Here is a 17,244-nt window from a genome sequence, read left to right as displayed (position 1 = left end):
TCATGGCTGGGGCGGTGATGGGGGCGGTGGGGGTGGTGTTAGGTGCAAACTAGGCCAGCAATTTCTCTCTGGAACCTGATTCTCCCCGCTGTGACACTCCCCAGGGCAGTTTACTTCCTCTAGCCTGGCAGTGGTAGAGGGTGTCCACCGTGACACAGAGCTGCTTTTATTTCCTTCTTTTTGGACACCTAGGACCTGCTTCTGGGATCGCGGAGGCAAGCGCCAGGGGTGGGTGGGGGGCAGTGTTTCTGTGGGATGTTGAATTCCCTCTCTCAAGGTGCACATCCGCTATTCTTTGGTGCTAGAGCTCCCCACACATCCTGCAGTGGGGACGCCTAATGAGCGAAGGTCACTCATTCACAGCCAGGAGGGAAGTAGCAACACACTCTGTGAATTTCTCTAGTCCCTCCCTCCTCACATCACACACAGTCACACTCAGATTCACAACCCACGCAGACATGCCTCTCAAATTAGTGTGTCCTCTTCACACACCCGGATCAGGTATACATGCCCTGTAAAAGCCCATACACTCACGTCTCGCTTTGTACATTCAAAGACATCGCTTTGCTATATTCACACGCATGTGTGCACTCGCGCGTGCATACACACACACACACACACATATACCACAAATATCACAGAGGCATACCCCAGGCCATATATGCAGCTACTTCCCAAGCAGATCCAGCTTTCTTTGGAAGCCCAGGAAAGGAAAAGGACCTCTTAGTGCCCACTGCCAAGGTACAGCACTGAGAGGAGGGGGCTGGAGAAAAAAGGGGAATTTACAAAGATGCTTTAGGGAAAGAGATACTATCCCTACATTTATTTGGTTTAAGGACCTAGAACTTAAGGGTCTATGTGTCAGTGAAAGCTGATATGCTACTCCAACATGCCTTGGCCTCAGCCCAAGAAGTACGGGATTCCATGAAGGGTGGTCAGGGAACCAAGGTCACTTTGTTATCTCCTACTGCTGGCAGTGTCCTGTGGTGCCTCAGGGAGACCAGATGGCTGCGGAATGCTGCCACTGGGGCAGAGCTAAGGGGAGGAGGATTGCAGCCCCAGTTTCAAGATACAGATAGTACAGGGGCCACCTCATCAGGGGCCAATGAAATCGAAAGGCCTGGGCGTGCCTCTGGAACTGGGGAGGGGCTAGGAACCCAGAAGACAACCCATCAGGAGGGGGCTCCCCCAGAGTGCCGCACACTTGGTGCACAGGGCCTTCACCCTGCCCATGACCTCCCGAGAAGGGGCCCCCACCCAGATCAGTGTCACACACACAGAACACAGAGATGGGGAAGAGGGACATTGGGACACGACCAGAAATCCAGTCATACCACATGGGCACAAAATCTGGGTCTGGCACCAAGAGCCCACAGCCTGGTGAGCTCAGGACAGCAAGATCAAAGATGGCCCCACTCCCAACCTCACAGAATCAAATCTCAACACAACCACCCCATTAAGGAATCTAGGCAGTCAGAGCTGTGGAATGCGTTGGAGAGTCTACCCCCTCTCCCCAACTTCAGGGAAATGTCTCCTTCACTAAATTAATACATCAAATCCAGATGCAAATCCAGTCTGCCTGATGCCCTAGGAAATAGCCCAGCTTCACACACCAGATGATCCCAGAAATAGCTCTGGTCCAACAGGGCTGTCTCTGCTTGTCTTCCTTCAGAAGCCATTTTCTGCTCACCGGAGTCTGAACACAGACAGCATGACTCTAGGGAAGCCCCCTGGGAAGAGGCTGCAGGGAAGAAGATGAACTGGTCGACTCTTTGCAGTTGTCTTACCATGTAGGACAGGGCTGGGGACTACATGATGACCCCGCCTTCCCACCCCTGGCGCACCCCTGTCTCTGATTATAAATAAATCAGCCAAACACAATTGCCTAGTTTTTTTGTTGTTGTTTTGTTCTGTTTTGTTAAAAAAAAAAAAAAAAAGACAAGACATCATGGTCAACTGGTAGGTCCCTAAGTCTCCTTCCATCCAGTCAAGCCAGAAATGCCTGGAGGGTAGGGAGGTATAGGGAAGGAGGCAAGGCCACAGGCAGGGAGCCACTAGAAGGACAGAGTCATCTTGGTGACTCTGTGGCTGTGATGAAAACAGGGGAGGAAGCAGGACCCCGGGCAAGTCCTTCACCCCCGAGCATGTGTGTCTCTTCTCCATCAGGCACATGCAGTTCGATTGTACATTCTTTCCTCCCACCCTGACTGTTCAGAGATGGGGCCCACCTCCCCAGCCCTCTGTCCCACATGCCTTCTTCTGACCCTCTTCCCTCCCCCAAAGCAGGGTCTGGGCTGCCAGGCCACCAAGTAGACAGCACACCAGACCCAAAGTTGGGCTTGTCTCTATAGGTCCTTCCCCCTGGAGGGAACTAAGGAAGAAAGGAAGGGCACCCTGGCAGGCTTGATCTTTGGGAGTGGGTCTGGGACTCCTCACCACTGAATCATCTGCCAACCCACACCTTCCTTACAGCCTCCACCCTCTGACTAGATTGAGGGGAGGGACAATGGTACAAGGAACGATGGTCAAGGTACATGTCTACCTCCCTCCTCTGATTCCGGACATGAGACTCCTCTTGCCCCACAAGCTTGTGCTCAGCTTAGAGGAAGTAGCCTCACATGCCCAAATCAGAGAAAGTCAGAATAAGAGCCCCCAGGGTTAAAAACTAGAGCTGGCCTGTAGTATGTTGTCAATAAATGTTTTTAGATGAGTGGCTGGGTGAATGAATGAATGAATGAATGAATCCAGGATCAATTTGGAAACACAAGGGCTCCCTATTGCCACTCTCAGACCTCTCAGGCTATCTAAGCCCAGAGAGGACACCCCTAGGCTTTGGCTCACCCCAAGGGCACACCCATACACACACACATACACACACAAAGGGAAATTTCTGGGCCAGAGACAGAGCCAGGACTCAGACCCAGGCTCCAGGTCAGCTCTGCAGCCTCTAGGGGATGGGGTGACAGGGAGCACTGAGCCCCCTGCCTCCTGGCAGGGCTCACTCGCGGAAGCTGTCAGCCAACTGGTGGCAGTCCAGCTCCCCTTTTGGTTCCAGACCCCCTGGAAGTTTCACTCCTGTCTTCCGGTCCACACACCAGCACTTGCCGCGCTGCCCATCTAAGGCCGGGTGACACTGTCAAGACAAGGGTGGGAGAAGTCAGTTCCTAGGCAGCCTGCCTCAACCCCAGCCCAGCCCTCAAGTCAGACAGTTGATCCAAGATGACCTGTAACAGCAGAGGCTCTTTCATGATCATGGACCCTCTGAGCCCATGGCATAAAGAGATCTTGGCCAAGAAGGAAAGGTCAAGTAGAGAGAACTTGGCCAAGAAGTGAAGGGGCGCCTGGGTGGCGCAGTCGGTTAAGCGTCCGACATCAGCCAGGTCACGATCTCGCGGTCCGTGAGTTCGAGCCCCGCATCAGGCTCTGGGCTGATGGCTCAGAGCCTGGAGCCTGTTTCTGATTCTGTGTCTCCCTCTCTCTCTGCCCCTCCCCCGTTCATGCTCTGTCTCTCTCTGTCCCAAAAATAAATAAAAAACGTTGAAAAAAAAAAATTTTAAAAAAGAAGTGAAGGTTGTCTCAGAGGTCAGCACTGGTCTAGAGATAAAGGGTCAAGTGTCAGAACTTTCAGTGGGATAAAAATTGGGGGAAGAAAACACAAAGAACTGAATTAACACAAAGAATGAACTCTAATGTAAACTATGGACTTTAGTTAATAAATGTATCAACACTAGGGACTCCTGGGTGGCTCAGTCAGTTGAGCGTCCAACTTTTGATTTCAGCTTAGGTCATGATCTCATGGTTGTGAGTTCGAGCCCCGCATCAAGCCCGCCTCTTAGAGTCTGCTTGGGATTCTCTCTCTCTCTCTCTCTCTCTCTCTGCCCCTCCCCCCTCTCAAAACAAATAAATAAATTTAAAAATAATAATAATAATAATGGGGGCATCTGGGTGGCTCAGTCAGTTAAGCATCCAACTCTTGATTTCGGCTCAGGTCATGATCTCACTGTTCATGGGATCCAGCCCAGAGTCAGACTCCATGCTGTCAGTGCAGAGCTTGGGATTCTCTGCCTTCCCCCACTCACACACACACTCTCTCTCAAAATAAATAAATGTTAAAATAATAATAATAATAATAATAATAATAATGTGTCAATATTAGCTCCTTAATCTGTGATAACATATATACCACACTAATACAAGATGTTAACAGGGAAAACTGGCGGGGGGGGAGGGTGGTAGATGAGAACACTGTACTTCCTGCTCGATTTTTCTATAAGCCTAAAAGTGCTCTAGAAAATAAAGTCTATTCATTTTTTTTAATTAGGGAAAACAGTTTTTAAAAATTGGGACAAGGATAAAGTTTATATTGGGATAAAGCTTGCAGACAGGTTTGGCACTGGTTTCTGGAGCCCTTTCTGGTCGTCCACTCATTGCACACCACCCCATACCCTCCTCATGCCAGCCTCGGATTTGCAGACCTGGAGGCAGCCCTTCTCCTCCTGTCTAGGCCTCAAAGTGGCAGCCCATTTTGCGGATTTGTCTATAGAGCACAGAGTGGGAGAATGCATGTGCTTGTGCCCACAAAGAGCTGAAGAAGACCCCAGCCAGGATTCCCCAGGCTACACCCAGCACAAGGCACCCCGCTGCTCTGCCCAGATATGCCACCCTCCCAAGTAAGCCCACCTCTCATGGGTCAGAGATGGGGCTGAGGCAGGCAAACCTTGCTGAACATCCTAGTCTCCTGAGGGCTTATCAGAGGAACCCGTGTTCCAAGGGCATGAGGGAATATGGAGGTTTCTGCATTCGTGTTTTCTCTCCTGTCCCCCTTCTTCCTCTGTTTCCATCCAAAGCTCCTGTCCCCAGCTGTCAGATCTGGCTATACCCCAGGTGGTTTCGTTACTCAGCCTGGGGGAAGGGGCAGGCTGATTTTCCTCCTTAACCCTTCCTGACCGAGCCCCTCCATTCCAAGATGAAACCTAAGACATTCTATGACAAAGGAGAACTACTCATAGGATGGAGCAGGGGGAATGAGAGTGTGTTGGCAGGTAGACATTGGCAGGAGTGCTAAATGGTGAATCCGGAGGTGATGGAAATAGCCCTGGATGGGGAAGCAGGATAGCTGGTCTGCCATTAACTCACTCTGAGACTTCGGGCCTCAGTTTCCTCACTTCCAAAATGAGTGTGGTGGGCAAAATAAGCTGAGGCTCAGGAGGCTGAGGGAGGGCCCAAGGGGTTAGGTTTGGGTTGGGAGGTCTTCCCCTCCCTGAGATCTCCATCCTGGACCAGGATCTCCTGTGGAGAGACCAGGAATGCCCTCAGGAACTCAGGTCAGGACCGAGCCAGCAGTGATGAAGACCCACCTGCTTGGGGTGGAAGTTGCCATTTCGGTCGCAGTTGGGGATGGGGATGATGTAGAGGTCTTCATGGGTGCGGCTCTGTGAGGCGGCCAGCCGCTCCAGGGCCCGGTGCAGCTCACTCTGGCAGGAGCCTTGGGGCTGGAGGAAGGGAGGATGGAACAGCTTAGCAGAAGGGAGAGAGGCAGGAAGACCAAGGCTGGAGGTCAGCTCACAACAGAAGGACCTGAAAGGAGGCTCAAGGCCCAGAGACTGGGCAGGGCCCAATGGGTTCAGGGGACACCGGTGGGCAGGGCAGAAGGACACTGAAGAGAGGATCTTGAGCCAAAGAGCTTCCAAAAAGGAGGACTGTGAATGGAAAGGACTTTGTGGGGAAAGAGGTTGTGGAACCCTATGGAGATGGTTGGGAAGGAAATGATTTCTAAGCAGGAGGGATAGTTGACATCATATCATTAATGACTTGTAAGACCTAGGCAAGGATCCACTGGGAACCCCCCATCAGGTAGGACAGTAACCAGACCCTGGAGCAAGGTCGGCAGGCCCCCTGCTGTGGCCAGCATTAGCCCTTGAGTTACTGAAAAGGCCTGGGTGGCGAGTCCAAGAGAAGGGCTAAGAAACACCAGGAGGCTTGGGGCAACCGCTATTTACAAACTAGTACAAAAGTATTTCAGTACTTAAAAATTACTTCAACTGCATCAAGGTATATAACTGATGACCAGGAAAGGAATTTCAAGGAATGAAATGAGGATTTGGTCCTGATGACGCATACTAGGTGCATCTTGCACACAGTAGGCATCCAAAGAATGTTTCTGAATGACCATAGTCCAGATCCAGTGGTGGTGGTGGTGGCGTGTGTGTGCCTGTGCACACGCGCATTTGTAGGGCTGAGGTCCTCACCACGGGCCGAGCTTCCTCCCGGGGCACCCCGATGACCTTCATCTTGCCCCCGCTGGTGCTGCGGTCTCGAATTTTGGCTAAGTGCTTCTGTAGGCACCTGCGGTCATGCGCACTGCAGGGACTGAAGCTGTTGTTCGGGTGGTCACCCTCATCCTTGTCTGTAGTCAGGCCGAGATGGAGAGAGGTCAGCACAGGGAAAGGACAGGGCAGAACACCAATCCAGCCTCCCACCTGCTTTCTTCTAGGGGATTCTCCAGCCTGGCTCTGAGAAAGGGTGGGGGACCCTGGGCTGGTGGGGGAGGGGGGTTGAAAACAACACCCCTGTCTCCTCCCTGCTCTCCTGGATTCCTGAGGAGAAAATCTTCTTAACATCCTTGACTTGTCCCTCACCCCACCCAGTCCAGCCCTCAGATGAGTCACCAGCTGCAGCTGCGCAGACAGCAGGAGGGTCCCCTGGGCCCTGCAGGGAGGTCTAAGGCAGGCAGGGGCCTCCCCCCTGGATCCCGTACCCCCCTCCATTCAGCTCCTCCTACCATCCCCCTCTCCGTCTGCTCTCTCTTCCTGTCTCCTTTCCTGGTCTTTTCAGCATCTGGCTGAGCCAGCCAGGGGATCCCCAGATCTGTTGGCTCTGCCGCCCCTCTTCCAAGTGGCCAAACTCAGAGTTTCCATGAGTGATGAGAAATCTGGCCCAAAGGGCTCTCCCCATTGGCTAGACAGGGAAGAAGAAGCGGGAGTGGGTGTGTCCGCCTGCCTGCCTGAGAAAGTGTGCACCCACACGCATGTGTGTGCAACACACTGTGTGGCCGCAGGACCCAAAACATCCTCACACATCACTTCAGTCCCCCACCTCGACATCTCCCATCCTTGGACTTTAGACCCCACCGAAAGTCCACTATGGCCCAGAGGCAGGGCACTGGGGAATCTGGAGATAGGAGGTGGTGAGGCTGGACCCACACACTCTCCCTGGGATCTCCTGAAGACTCTACCTGAACTCAAGAATAACCTGAGCCAGAAGTCCCAGAACTGTAACCACCACTCCACCCTGCAGGCAGCCAAAACTGGAATACAGGCCTGAACTGGAGAAAGAGGTTGCAAGTCCTCTCTGCAACTCAGAGCCACCTCTGAAACGCTTGGGCTTGGCAGCTCACTGCCGGCCTGAGTGCAAAGCCCCTGCCAGCATTCCAGATGTTGGCAGCCAGACAGAAGGTTACATCTGGTTTGCGTCAGGATTTTTTTTTTTCCTGAGGAGTTAGCAGGTTCCTCCACGCATGGCAGCAGTCCCAGAGCTGCCTCTGGGTCAAATGGTATTTTTCCGCCTAGCCAAAGTTAGTTGGGGGGTTAGTTCTCTTTTTGTTCTCCTAGTTCTGGGGGTGTGGGGTGGGGGGAAGTAGGTAGATAAAGGGAAACCAGGAAACGAGGAATCGAGACTCTCAGAAAGGCTTTGTCAAGATTCCATACCAAAGGTTATTTATAAAATTGAGTCACCAAGGATGGGAAGAAGGTTTTGTCACGGGTGGAGGGCTGGTTTAGAAAGAAGAATCAAAGGTAAGGAATTAATAGAGCTATAGATAGATCTATCCTTTTGCATATTCAACATCCCAAGAAGGATAGTCCGGAGGGGACTCCAGTCTCAGAGACAACATCAAGTTCTTAAGGGTCAACCAAGGGGAAAACACCTCCCAGTGATGTGGGTAGCAAGAGATGTGGGTACATTTCAGAAGACCAGGATTGTCAAGGGGGCCATAAGCAGATAGACCCCAAACCCTCGGTGAGAACCAGAGAAAAGGTCCAGGATCCAGGCTCTCCCAAGGAACCTTTCTGGCCCAGGCTGGCCAGTGACCCTGCCCCTGCATCCACCTTGCACAAAGTCACAAGACTTTTGGATGGGGCCACAGTGTTTCAGAGCTATAGTCTGGAAGTGGGTATTGGAGTGAAAGAGGAAATGGAAGATCTAAAAGAGCCATGGGCACCCGGGGTGTCTCAGTTGGTTGAGCATCAACTCTTGATTTTGATTTAGGTCATGATCTCATGGTTCGTGGGATCAAGCCCCATGTTGGGCTCTGTGCTGTCATCGCATAGCTTGGGATTCTCTCTCTCCTTGTGTCTCTCTGCCCTCCCCCGCTCATGCTCACTCTCTCTCTCTCTCAAAATAAATAAATAAACACTTTATAAAAAGGAAAGGAAAGGAAGAAAAAGAAAAGAGAAAAGAAAAGAAAAGAAAAGAAAAGAAAAGAAAAGAAAAGAAAAGAATTAGAACCAAATCTTGGAACGACAGAGGCTAAGCTAAGACATGAACAAAAGCACACCATTTTCCTCGGGAAAGGCTGGAAGGGATCACAAGGACTCAATTGCCACAGCCCATAATGCTAACCCGAGGGGCACCCTTGTAACCTGAAAAAGGGTTTTGTCTTTTCTTTGCGTTTGCTTTCTTTTCATGACTATAAAGGGAAGCACTACTTTGCACAGTGACACTTGTTCCTCTTGGTAGGCAAGCAGAATGTTCTTAGGTTCGAGAAGTAAGGAAGAGTTTTCTAGCAAGTGGAAGTAGAGAGCCTCCCCCGCCCCCCACCCCTGGAAGTGTGGCACATCAGAGTGATAAAGGCCTCAAGAACAAAGTGAGATCTGGAGTAGAAATGTAACTGCAACTCGGCGTTCCAATGTTGAGTCTCTACAAGTTGAAGTTCACAAATGACTAACACTCGGGGGAGTGTTAATGGATATATGGAATGTTTATCCCTTCCCTTAGGAGGTATCTCTAAGGAGGACAACTGGGTCCGCTCACTGAAACCTGGGGCCGCGCAGGCCATAGGGCAAGGCTGGAAGCGTAGTGTTTGCTCTTGTGTGGGTAGGGCCCCATGCCACACTGAGGGGGATTATCTGGAGAAAGCTAAGCAGGCAGCGTGCCTGGCCCCCCCTCCTTGGTTCCCCCACTTTTTTGTTGTTGTTAGGCAAGCTTCTTTTTTTCTTTTTTTGAAGAACTGAAGAGCCCTAGAAGTCTCCAGAACACCCAGACTTGAGTCCAGAGATTCATCAGTGCCATACTTGGACCCCTCTTGCCTGAGGCCAGACTACTTCTCCCCACCAAAAGGGCACTCCACAGAGGAGATCAATCCTTCATTAACACCACCATGCCAACTCCCAGCTGCTCTGCCAGGTCTGGTCTGGGTCTGTCCCCAGCTTGTGTCTAAGCTCAGAGAAGAACACACCAGATAGGGAGAGTAGTTGCTTCCTTAATCTCATAGGGACACACCGTTTATCCATAGCTGCCCACTCAGACACAGACAGGTCAGGACTTAAGAACCACAAGCATATACAAACAGTCACGTGTCCAGGCACACACGGGTCCACACGTGCACCCCCACATGCACTCGGGCACTCTGACCCTGCCCTGGGCAGACACAGACCCAGGGCAGGGCACGTTGCCTGCACCATAGCCTGTTGACTTTCCACTTAATCTGTAACTTTTCCTTGCCCAGCCTTGCTTAATAGGCATACCGAGGATCGACCCCAGGATCCAGCCCTAGGCACTGGGTTTGGGAGGGTGAGGGTCGTAGCCTTGGGTCTCTGAAAATGTTAACCTTCCCATCTCCAAAGCCGGTTACATACTTGCTACTTCCCAGCTTACTCAGGAAATCCAGCCACCTGGTACTGCTCACCCAGGTGGGGCCCTCCGGAAAAACCCCAATCCCTGTGGGATCCCCTCTGAGCAGGAGCCAGAGTCAGACCTAGCCGCCCCTGCCCCAAAAGATTTGACCATCTGACCTCCGGAGGCTTATTTAGGAGGCGGGACTTCCAAGGTAGGCCAGGTCATCTCCTCCAGCCCCTGCTTGGAGCCAAGCCAACAACACTCAGCCACAGGGGAAACCTTGGTCTTCGCTCCAGCAACTGAAGGAGCCCAGAGAGAGGAAAGACTTCACAGCTTTGGCACCACTGGCTGAAAAGTTCATGGTCAAAGCTACAGGATTTCCTCTTTCTGGCAGCCTGGTTTCATCCCCCTGATTCCTCCTCAATTCCAGCCACGTCCCCTTCAAGACACCCAGGGTGAGGCTGTGAGGTGGGTGGGCCCAGTCACCCCGACACCGGTGTTTCAGCCACAATTTGGAGGATCACCTGCCCTGCAAGAAAGGCCTTTTCCTTCCCCCCGGACTCTGGCTAGAGAAGCCAAGATCACCCATGCCAAGTACCCCACCCTTTCTTCGAGGTCTGGCCCTCGAGGCATCCCCTCACCTCTGTGCCAGCTGCCAGCCTCAGACTGAAGGAAAGCAGGCCCATCCTTCCCATGTTCACAGCAGCAAAAAGCACCGAAGTTCCTCCCTACCCCTCTCAACTCCTCTGAATTCTCCCCTACTTTGCTCACTTGCCCTACTGTGCCCCCAAAGCCCCAGCATCAGAGAAGGATCTAAGCATCAACCGAAACCCTCTCAGCCTCTTATTCATTACCACCCTCAGCATGGCTCCAATTGACTGAGCTCTTACGCCATGCCAGACACCCCAAGCCTGTGAGGCAAGTCCTGTGTCACCTCCATTTTACAGATGAGGAAATGCAGTAGACTGGGTGGGGGCGAAGGAGGACAGACTTATCCCCGCAGCTCCTATGTCTTTAAATGGAAAGACTCCTGATACCCGAGGCACCAATAATTCCGGCTTTGCCAATACTAAAGAAAAAATGTTAAGCAGCCATGCTCCTCCTCCCACCTCCCCCAAGGCACAGAATTTCTGGGAAGGCCCTGTTCCCATGACATGACTGGATTCCCAGTATTGAAGTAAAGGGGACAATATTTGCTGCGCTGACTAAAAATTAACCCAGTCTGTCTGTTCCCTAACCCTGTCCCAGAGGGACCCAAGAGCACAGTTTAGGAGCTCCCCAGTCCAAACGCTGATCTTCCCACTGTCCACTCCCCCAGATTCCATGAGTCAAGGGTCAGTACACTGATGCAGAATTGTGGACCTCTGACGCACACGTCCCACCCCGCCCCCACCTCTGGGGGCCTGAGCAGTGTTAATCCACAACCTTTTCTGGCTCGGAAAGCTGAGACAGGAGGGCTATGGGGAGCTTAGGGGGGTAGAGGCTTAAAATGGAAGGAGGAGACCCGCTCCTGGGGCAAATAGTAGGCAGCTGGGCATAGCAGGCCAAGGGAAGGGGTATGCCAAGTGGCTGCCCTCCCCCAGTCACCTGCCAAAGCTTAGCCCCAAGAGAAAAAGGCAGAAAGAGGGGCCTGATGCCCTCTGCCGAACTATTCCCAAGGCAAGAAGGCCCAAGCCTTGGGACATAGGAGGGACAGTGGCCTATTGACAGTGGAAGGCTAGAGAGAATAGTGAGGATCAGTCCCAAGCTCTGGCCATCTTTTCTCACCAGAGACCCTGCAGGGCTGTTGCACAACTCTAGGGGGCGCCTTTCACATGGTGCAGGGGGTCCTTCTGTGATGATTAGGAGGCATGGACACAGCTTGCCAAGTCGGTACCTAGTTTCCCCAGGGTCCTCCAGGATTGCCCTTTCCCCTCTCCAGATCTCTGCATCCCCTGCATGGGTGGAGGACAGGCAAGGAGGGTGGGGGGGTGGGGGGAGGGCATTAGAGACCTGGGACCTGTAATCCCGACAGGATGTAAAGGCCGATTTGCATGATGTCCACAGGACAATCACACACTTCATACCATTTCCCCCAGAGCCCCTATCCCAATGGGATTAGATTTTCCTCCACTACAGGACAGGGAGCTCCTACCCGGCCAGGGGGGAAGGGGTGCTCAAGACCATCTGAGGGCTCTTCTGCCCCATGTTCAAGTCAGCGAGAGAAGAGGAGGCTATCAGCCATCCTAATCTGGTACATATCCACTGGCCAGTGGAGGATGCAGATAGAAAGGGAAAGAGATCCCATTATACTCAGAGAGCCCAGGAGCTCAGCCCTCACTCACAATCTGGTCTGGTACGAGTACCCCTCCTCTCCCACTGGCACCGGCATCTGTGCCCCAGGATCAGTGCCTTACTCCCTCAGGACATCCCCCCACCCCACCCCCGCTTCCCAGATGTGCCGGGTGCCAGGCTGGCATTTCTCCTAGTATGTTTTCTGCTGACCCATCTCTCACTGCCTAGGGACAGGAAGGGCAGAGAGGCCTGAGGCCCAGACCCCTGGGGTCCACCTCCTTCCTGTTTTCCCTGCATCCTGCTTTCCTCCGCTAACAAGCTGCAGAGGATTGAGGAAGTGGAGCGGTCTGGGACCCAGGGCAGGAAGCTTGGGGCCGGAGTCCCAGCATCCGGACTGCAACAATGGAAGCTTCAAGCACCAGGAAAAGAGACAGACACAGACAGAGGCAGAGGGAGAACAAATCAGTCAGAGAGGGAACCAGAAACAGAGGCAGAAATACAGAAAGGCAGACAGAGAGAGAGAGATTCCAAAAGTAACAGAGAAAGGCAGGAACAAAGAAAGAGAAACAGTGACAGAGACACGGAGAGAAAGCAACAGAAAGGGGCGGAGGACAAAGAGAAGCAGAAAGGGAACAAGACAGAGAAAGAGAAACTGATAACAGGCGGAAGTCATTGAGGAAAGGAGAACTCGGGAATGTTGGTCGTGAAACTAGAGACAGAGACAGAGCAGGAGATAACAAAAGAATAAGAGAGAAGGAAAGACTGAGAACGATTATAAGGAGAAACTGAGAGAGGCTCACTAAGAAACGGAAAAGGAGAAAGTGTAAGAATGAGTTTAGGGCAAAGGGCCCTCTAAACCTCTCTCCCTCTCTCTCTCTCTCCCGCTCTTCCTCCCCGCCCCCCCCCCCCCGCCCTCCCTCTCCCTTCTCTCTACTCCCTATCCCACACCGTTAGGTTTCTACAGCTCTGGGCTGGGAGCCAAGACTCGCTTCTCTTCTGCTACCTCAGACGACACCTGCCAGGAGAGAGGAACGGGGTGCCTGTGTACCAGAGCAAGATGAGGTGCCCAGGCCTGGCAGAGAGACCTCTGTCTTCCCAATACCTCTCAAACAGCAAGGTGAGCTGCCCAGGGGCGTTAGGGAGGGGCAACTCTGATGCCCCTCACCACCAAAGCCCCTCTAATTTGGATGTCCCACTCCACCCCACCTGGATGTCAAAAGGCCACGCCCTGGCTTCTTAGACCCCTGGGCTTTCACCTGTGGCCAGGATGAGGGAAGTCCCTAGATCAGGAACAGAAAGCCACCACCACCGCCCAACCCATCCTCTAGTTATCTGGCCCTAGGCCGCTCACTTGCAGGCTGGGTGGCTGGACCGAGTCACATAATGTTCCACTGTTACCCCAGCAGCTGGGACAACCATTGAGACCTCTCCTCCCAAATAGGCACCCTTGAGGAGGTTGGAGATGAAGGGCTGGGACAGAGTCTTCTTTGCTGGGGGCGACAGCCTGCTAGGGACTCAACAGCAGTTTCCTTAGGTGAGCCTGTCCTATGCCAGCCCAGCCCTGCCAGGTACCCGCCTTCTTAACTCACTGGAGATTTTCAAGGGCTTTCCAGGCCAGCCCGAATGGGGAAAGGGCTTCTAGGAGCGGAGCACACCGAGGAGGGCATGCAAGGGCAGGGGCACCTTACCAGAGGGCTGCAGGCTTTCCTGGATGGCCTCGATCTCCGCCAGCTCCATGCACACGCCTTGCCCGTGCATCAGCGTGTGCAGGGGCTTCTCCACACCCCGGGGCGGGTAGCAGCGCAGGCCCGAGCCGCAGCGGGGGGTATACACCCCGCAGGGCATCCCCTTGCCCAGGGCGCAAGTGGCGCAACAGCCGCAGCCCGGCTCCCGCACCAGCTCCTCGCAGCCCACGGGGGGGCGGCAGCGCGCCAGCTTCTCCTCGGAGCAGGGCGGGCAGTGGATGGCTTCGTCGCCAAGGCTCGGCCCGGGCCCGGCGGCCAGCAGCAGCGCGGCCACGAGGCAGAGGGGCAGCATGACCGGGCTAGGACGGGGCGCGGGCGCGGGGCGTGGGAGGGAAGAACGGGCGCGCAGACTGGCAGCAGGGACACAGGGCGACAGCGCCCGGCGCGCCTGGAGGACCCGACCCGGAGGGCGCGGGGAGACGGGGCGGCCCCGCGGGCGGACAGGGACGGAGCCAGGGAAGTTAGCAAGCGGGCTGGAGGGGAGCGAGCCTGGCCGCCGAGGCGCTGCGCCGCATCCTCGGCCCGGCCCAGGCGGCGGGCGGCGGGCGGCGGGCGGCGGGCGGCGGGGGGGGGCAGGGGGCTGAGCGGCTGCCCGGGACCGGCTCCCCCGGACTTTATACCGGCCCCTGGCCACACCCCCAGCGCCTTCCCAGAGGTGGGGGAGCGGGGGCGCCGGGGGGGAGAGGGAGAGGCGGCCGTTAGGGGGAGGGGGCGCTGTCCTGAGTCGCTGCCGCCGCCGCTGCCGCCGCCGCCGCTACAACATCTGAAAGTCCTTTTCTGCCGCAGAAGGAAGCGGCGCAGTTTGGAAGCCGTGGCAGGCGCCGAGAGCGCCTCTGAACCCGAGCCTGGGAGGGGGGAGAGAGAAGAGGAGACGCAAAGGGGCTGCTCTTTGGCCCCATTCCCCGACCTTGGAGGATTCCTCCCCTACCCTCCCCCCAGGCGGCTGCAGTCCCCCCCACTGAGAACGCGACCTCCTCGCCTGGACTCCCGGCTCCGCGGATTCGGTCTCCCTGACCAGAGCCCTTTCCACCCCACCCTAGCGCTTCCAGTCCCAACCACTGGAGACCTAGTCGAGCGAAGTGGGGAAAGGGCAGCAAGCACCCAACGAGGGACCCAGAAGAGCCTGATGGCCCTAAGAAGTTAGTAGACTTTCTTCCCACTTGTCCTTCCAGCTCCCCCCCCCCCCCCCCACACACACCCTATCTCCCCAGGGCTCATCTGGGCCCTGGTCCACTCTGCCTTCCAGAGAACTGTATCAACCGAACTCCTGGGGAAGGAGGTGCTAAGCCCCTTCTTCCTTCCTGGATGCTTGTTTCCACTGCCCGACTCCCTCCCCAGAGGAAGATTGACCAGGGAGATTGCCACCGTCGTTGTGCAAATTGTGCATCGCACAACTCCTATTTCTCTCGTAGCCCCTTGTAGATTTGTGTAGCTGTTATGACAGTTTTCCAGCAGGTGGCAGACAAGCATTTCCAGGTAGGGGTCTCTTTTCCTAATTCGACCAGCTTTGCTATTTGGGCTAGCTAGGGGCTGGCTAGGTCCTCTGTGAGATCCTGCTGGTGCCTGTTTCCCCCACGCTTGCCTCAGTCCTGCTGGGATTGGGAGGGACCCTACAGTAACATTTGAGTAGGGACCTGTCTCCTGGGTTCTCTCTCTGGTCCCCAGTTCCCTAGGTACTCATCTATCCTCCCCCACAAAGCTTTCTGCTGTTCTGGAGCTGGTTTCAGGATGCCTGAGGGGTAAGGGTGCCTGTCAGGGCATAATAGGTGACCTACCACGGATTTTTTTTTTTTTTTTTTTTTTGGCTTGGCCTATAAAGCTACAAGGCAGCCAAGCCGAAGTACAGATCAGAGACCATCTTCCAGACTCCCAGGACAGCGATCTTTCAGTCTCCCAGCAAGTAGGCCCCCTTCCACTTTCTCCAAGTGTAAACTGTCCAGGTGATAGGAAGAAGAGAGGGGCTGGAAGCTGAACTTGTAGGGACAGAACACAAAAGTTGCAAACTGACGGCACCTACTGGCAACTATCAAGACTGCAGAAGATCTGGAGAGTTCTGACGGGGTGGGGGGCGGGAGGGCCCGGGGACAAGATTCTGGGATTCTCTCCCTGCTATCTCACAGACAAACTGGGGTCTTTTCTGTCTTGGATAAGGGCAAACAGAGCCAGGCTCTTTACGTCCCCGGGGGAAGCCCAGCCTGCACCTGATTCAGAAAACTTCCCCTAGCTCTATCCCCCTCCATCATCACTGAGGCACCAACGTATTGTATGAACTTGGACACCACCCCTTGGAGCTGGAATTGTCCCTAACTATAAAATGGAGGTATATCATCTCCACCTATTCTGCCTCTTGAAGAGCTTGTGGGAATAAAATGGGAACTGAAAGGATGGGTTCCAACCCCAAAGCCAGACTTGCCCCCTTGACAGCAAACCTGAGAGAGCTAAAGGTGCTGGGACATGGAGGAAGGAGTTGCAGGAGAGGCTGGACTGAAGCCAAAAGAAGGACCTGGAAGTGAAGCATGAGTGCAGGTGAGTATGGGAAATCCAGAAAGGCTTCCAGGTAAGACAGGTGCCCAGACCCCTATCCATCCACTGGTGTTCACCACCCCCACCGCCAAACATCAGTGTCTGAGATAATTCCAAAGAGGCAGGAAAATAGACGTAAGTAGATCATCGAAGCACCTCCCCACCATTCATGCAGCACATATTTACTGGACACTGTGCACAGGCTTTGTGCTACATTCAAGGACCCAGAGCTGGCTGAGATCACTCCCTGCCCACAAGGAGCTCACTGCCTAATGAGGGGAGACAGGCATACAAATAAAATGAGTCTAAGAAGTGTACAGGTGCCCTGGGAGACATCCACATGGGGTGCTGTGGGGACCCAGACACACAAGTGGTCAGTTCTACATCTGGCGCCTGGAAAGACTTCATGGAGAAGGTAACTCTTGAGACAACCATCTTCCATGCTAGGGGAAAGAGCATCAGGCCGACCTGGATTCTAATCCCTGCTTTGCCACTGGACTTATTGGGGAACCTGAAAAAAGTTACTCTGAGCTTCACTGTCCTTACCTGGAAAATAGGGCTTTGTGATAAAAAAGAAAGAAGGATGGGGAGGGGACAGACAGAAACAGAGGCTTGTGCAAATTGCCCAGCATACAGTGAACACTGTGTGTTTGCTTCTTCCTCTCCTTCTTCTGGAGGCAGGGCCTGTGTTTCCCCAGGCAGACTGGAGGTTCTCAGAGGACTGGGTTTAGTGTCTCCCCCCTGCCTCCCACGGCTTGCTGGTGTCTGGGAGAGGCTACATAAAGGGCATAGGATTTGGAGTCAGAGGACCTGGGTTCAAACTGCAGCACAGCCACTAAAGAGCTGTGTGACCTTGGACACACTTAAG

The 17,244-nt window shown here is 54.0% G+C and overlaps 1 protein-coding gene and 1 long non-coding RNA gene across 2 annotated transcripts; one reads left to right on the top strand and one right to left on the bottom strand.

The window, feature by feature from the left end:
- Positions 1-1,913: 1,913 nt before the first annotated feature.
- Positions 1,914-14,369, bottom strand: IGFBP4 (insulin like growth factor binding protein 4). The gene is made up of 4 exons (XM_030295606.1): positions 13,797-14,369; positions 6,249-6,406; positions 5,358-5,492; positions 1,914-3,133 (listed from the first exon to the last, which is right to left on the bottom strand). Exons 1-4 carry the CDS (start codon positions 14,143-14,145, stop codon positions 2,999-3,001), a joined length of 777 nt encoding a protein of 258 aa, XP_030151466.1. The 5' UTR covers positions 14,146-14,369; the 3' UTR covers positions 1,914-2,998.
- On the top strand, positions 13,029-17,244 carry LOC115500871. Its single transcript, XR_003964658.1, has 4 exons — positions 13,029-13,642; positions 14,640-14,992; positions 15,266-15,329; positions 15,673-17,244. It is a non-coding gene; the product is annotated as an uncharacterized LOC115500871 (long non-coding RNA).

This window comes from Lynx canadensis, chromosome E1 (assembly GCF_007474595.2).
Source record: "Lynx canadensis isolate LIC74 chromosome E1, mLynCan4.pri.v2, whole genome shotgun sequence".
NCBI classification, from domain to species: Eukaryota; Metazoa; Chordata; class Mammalia; order Carnivora; family Felidae; genus Lynx; species Lynx canadensis.
The sequence above is the reverse complement of the archived record's forward strand: the minus strand, read 5'-3'. Positions and strand labels throughout refer to the sequence as shown.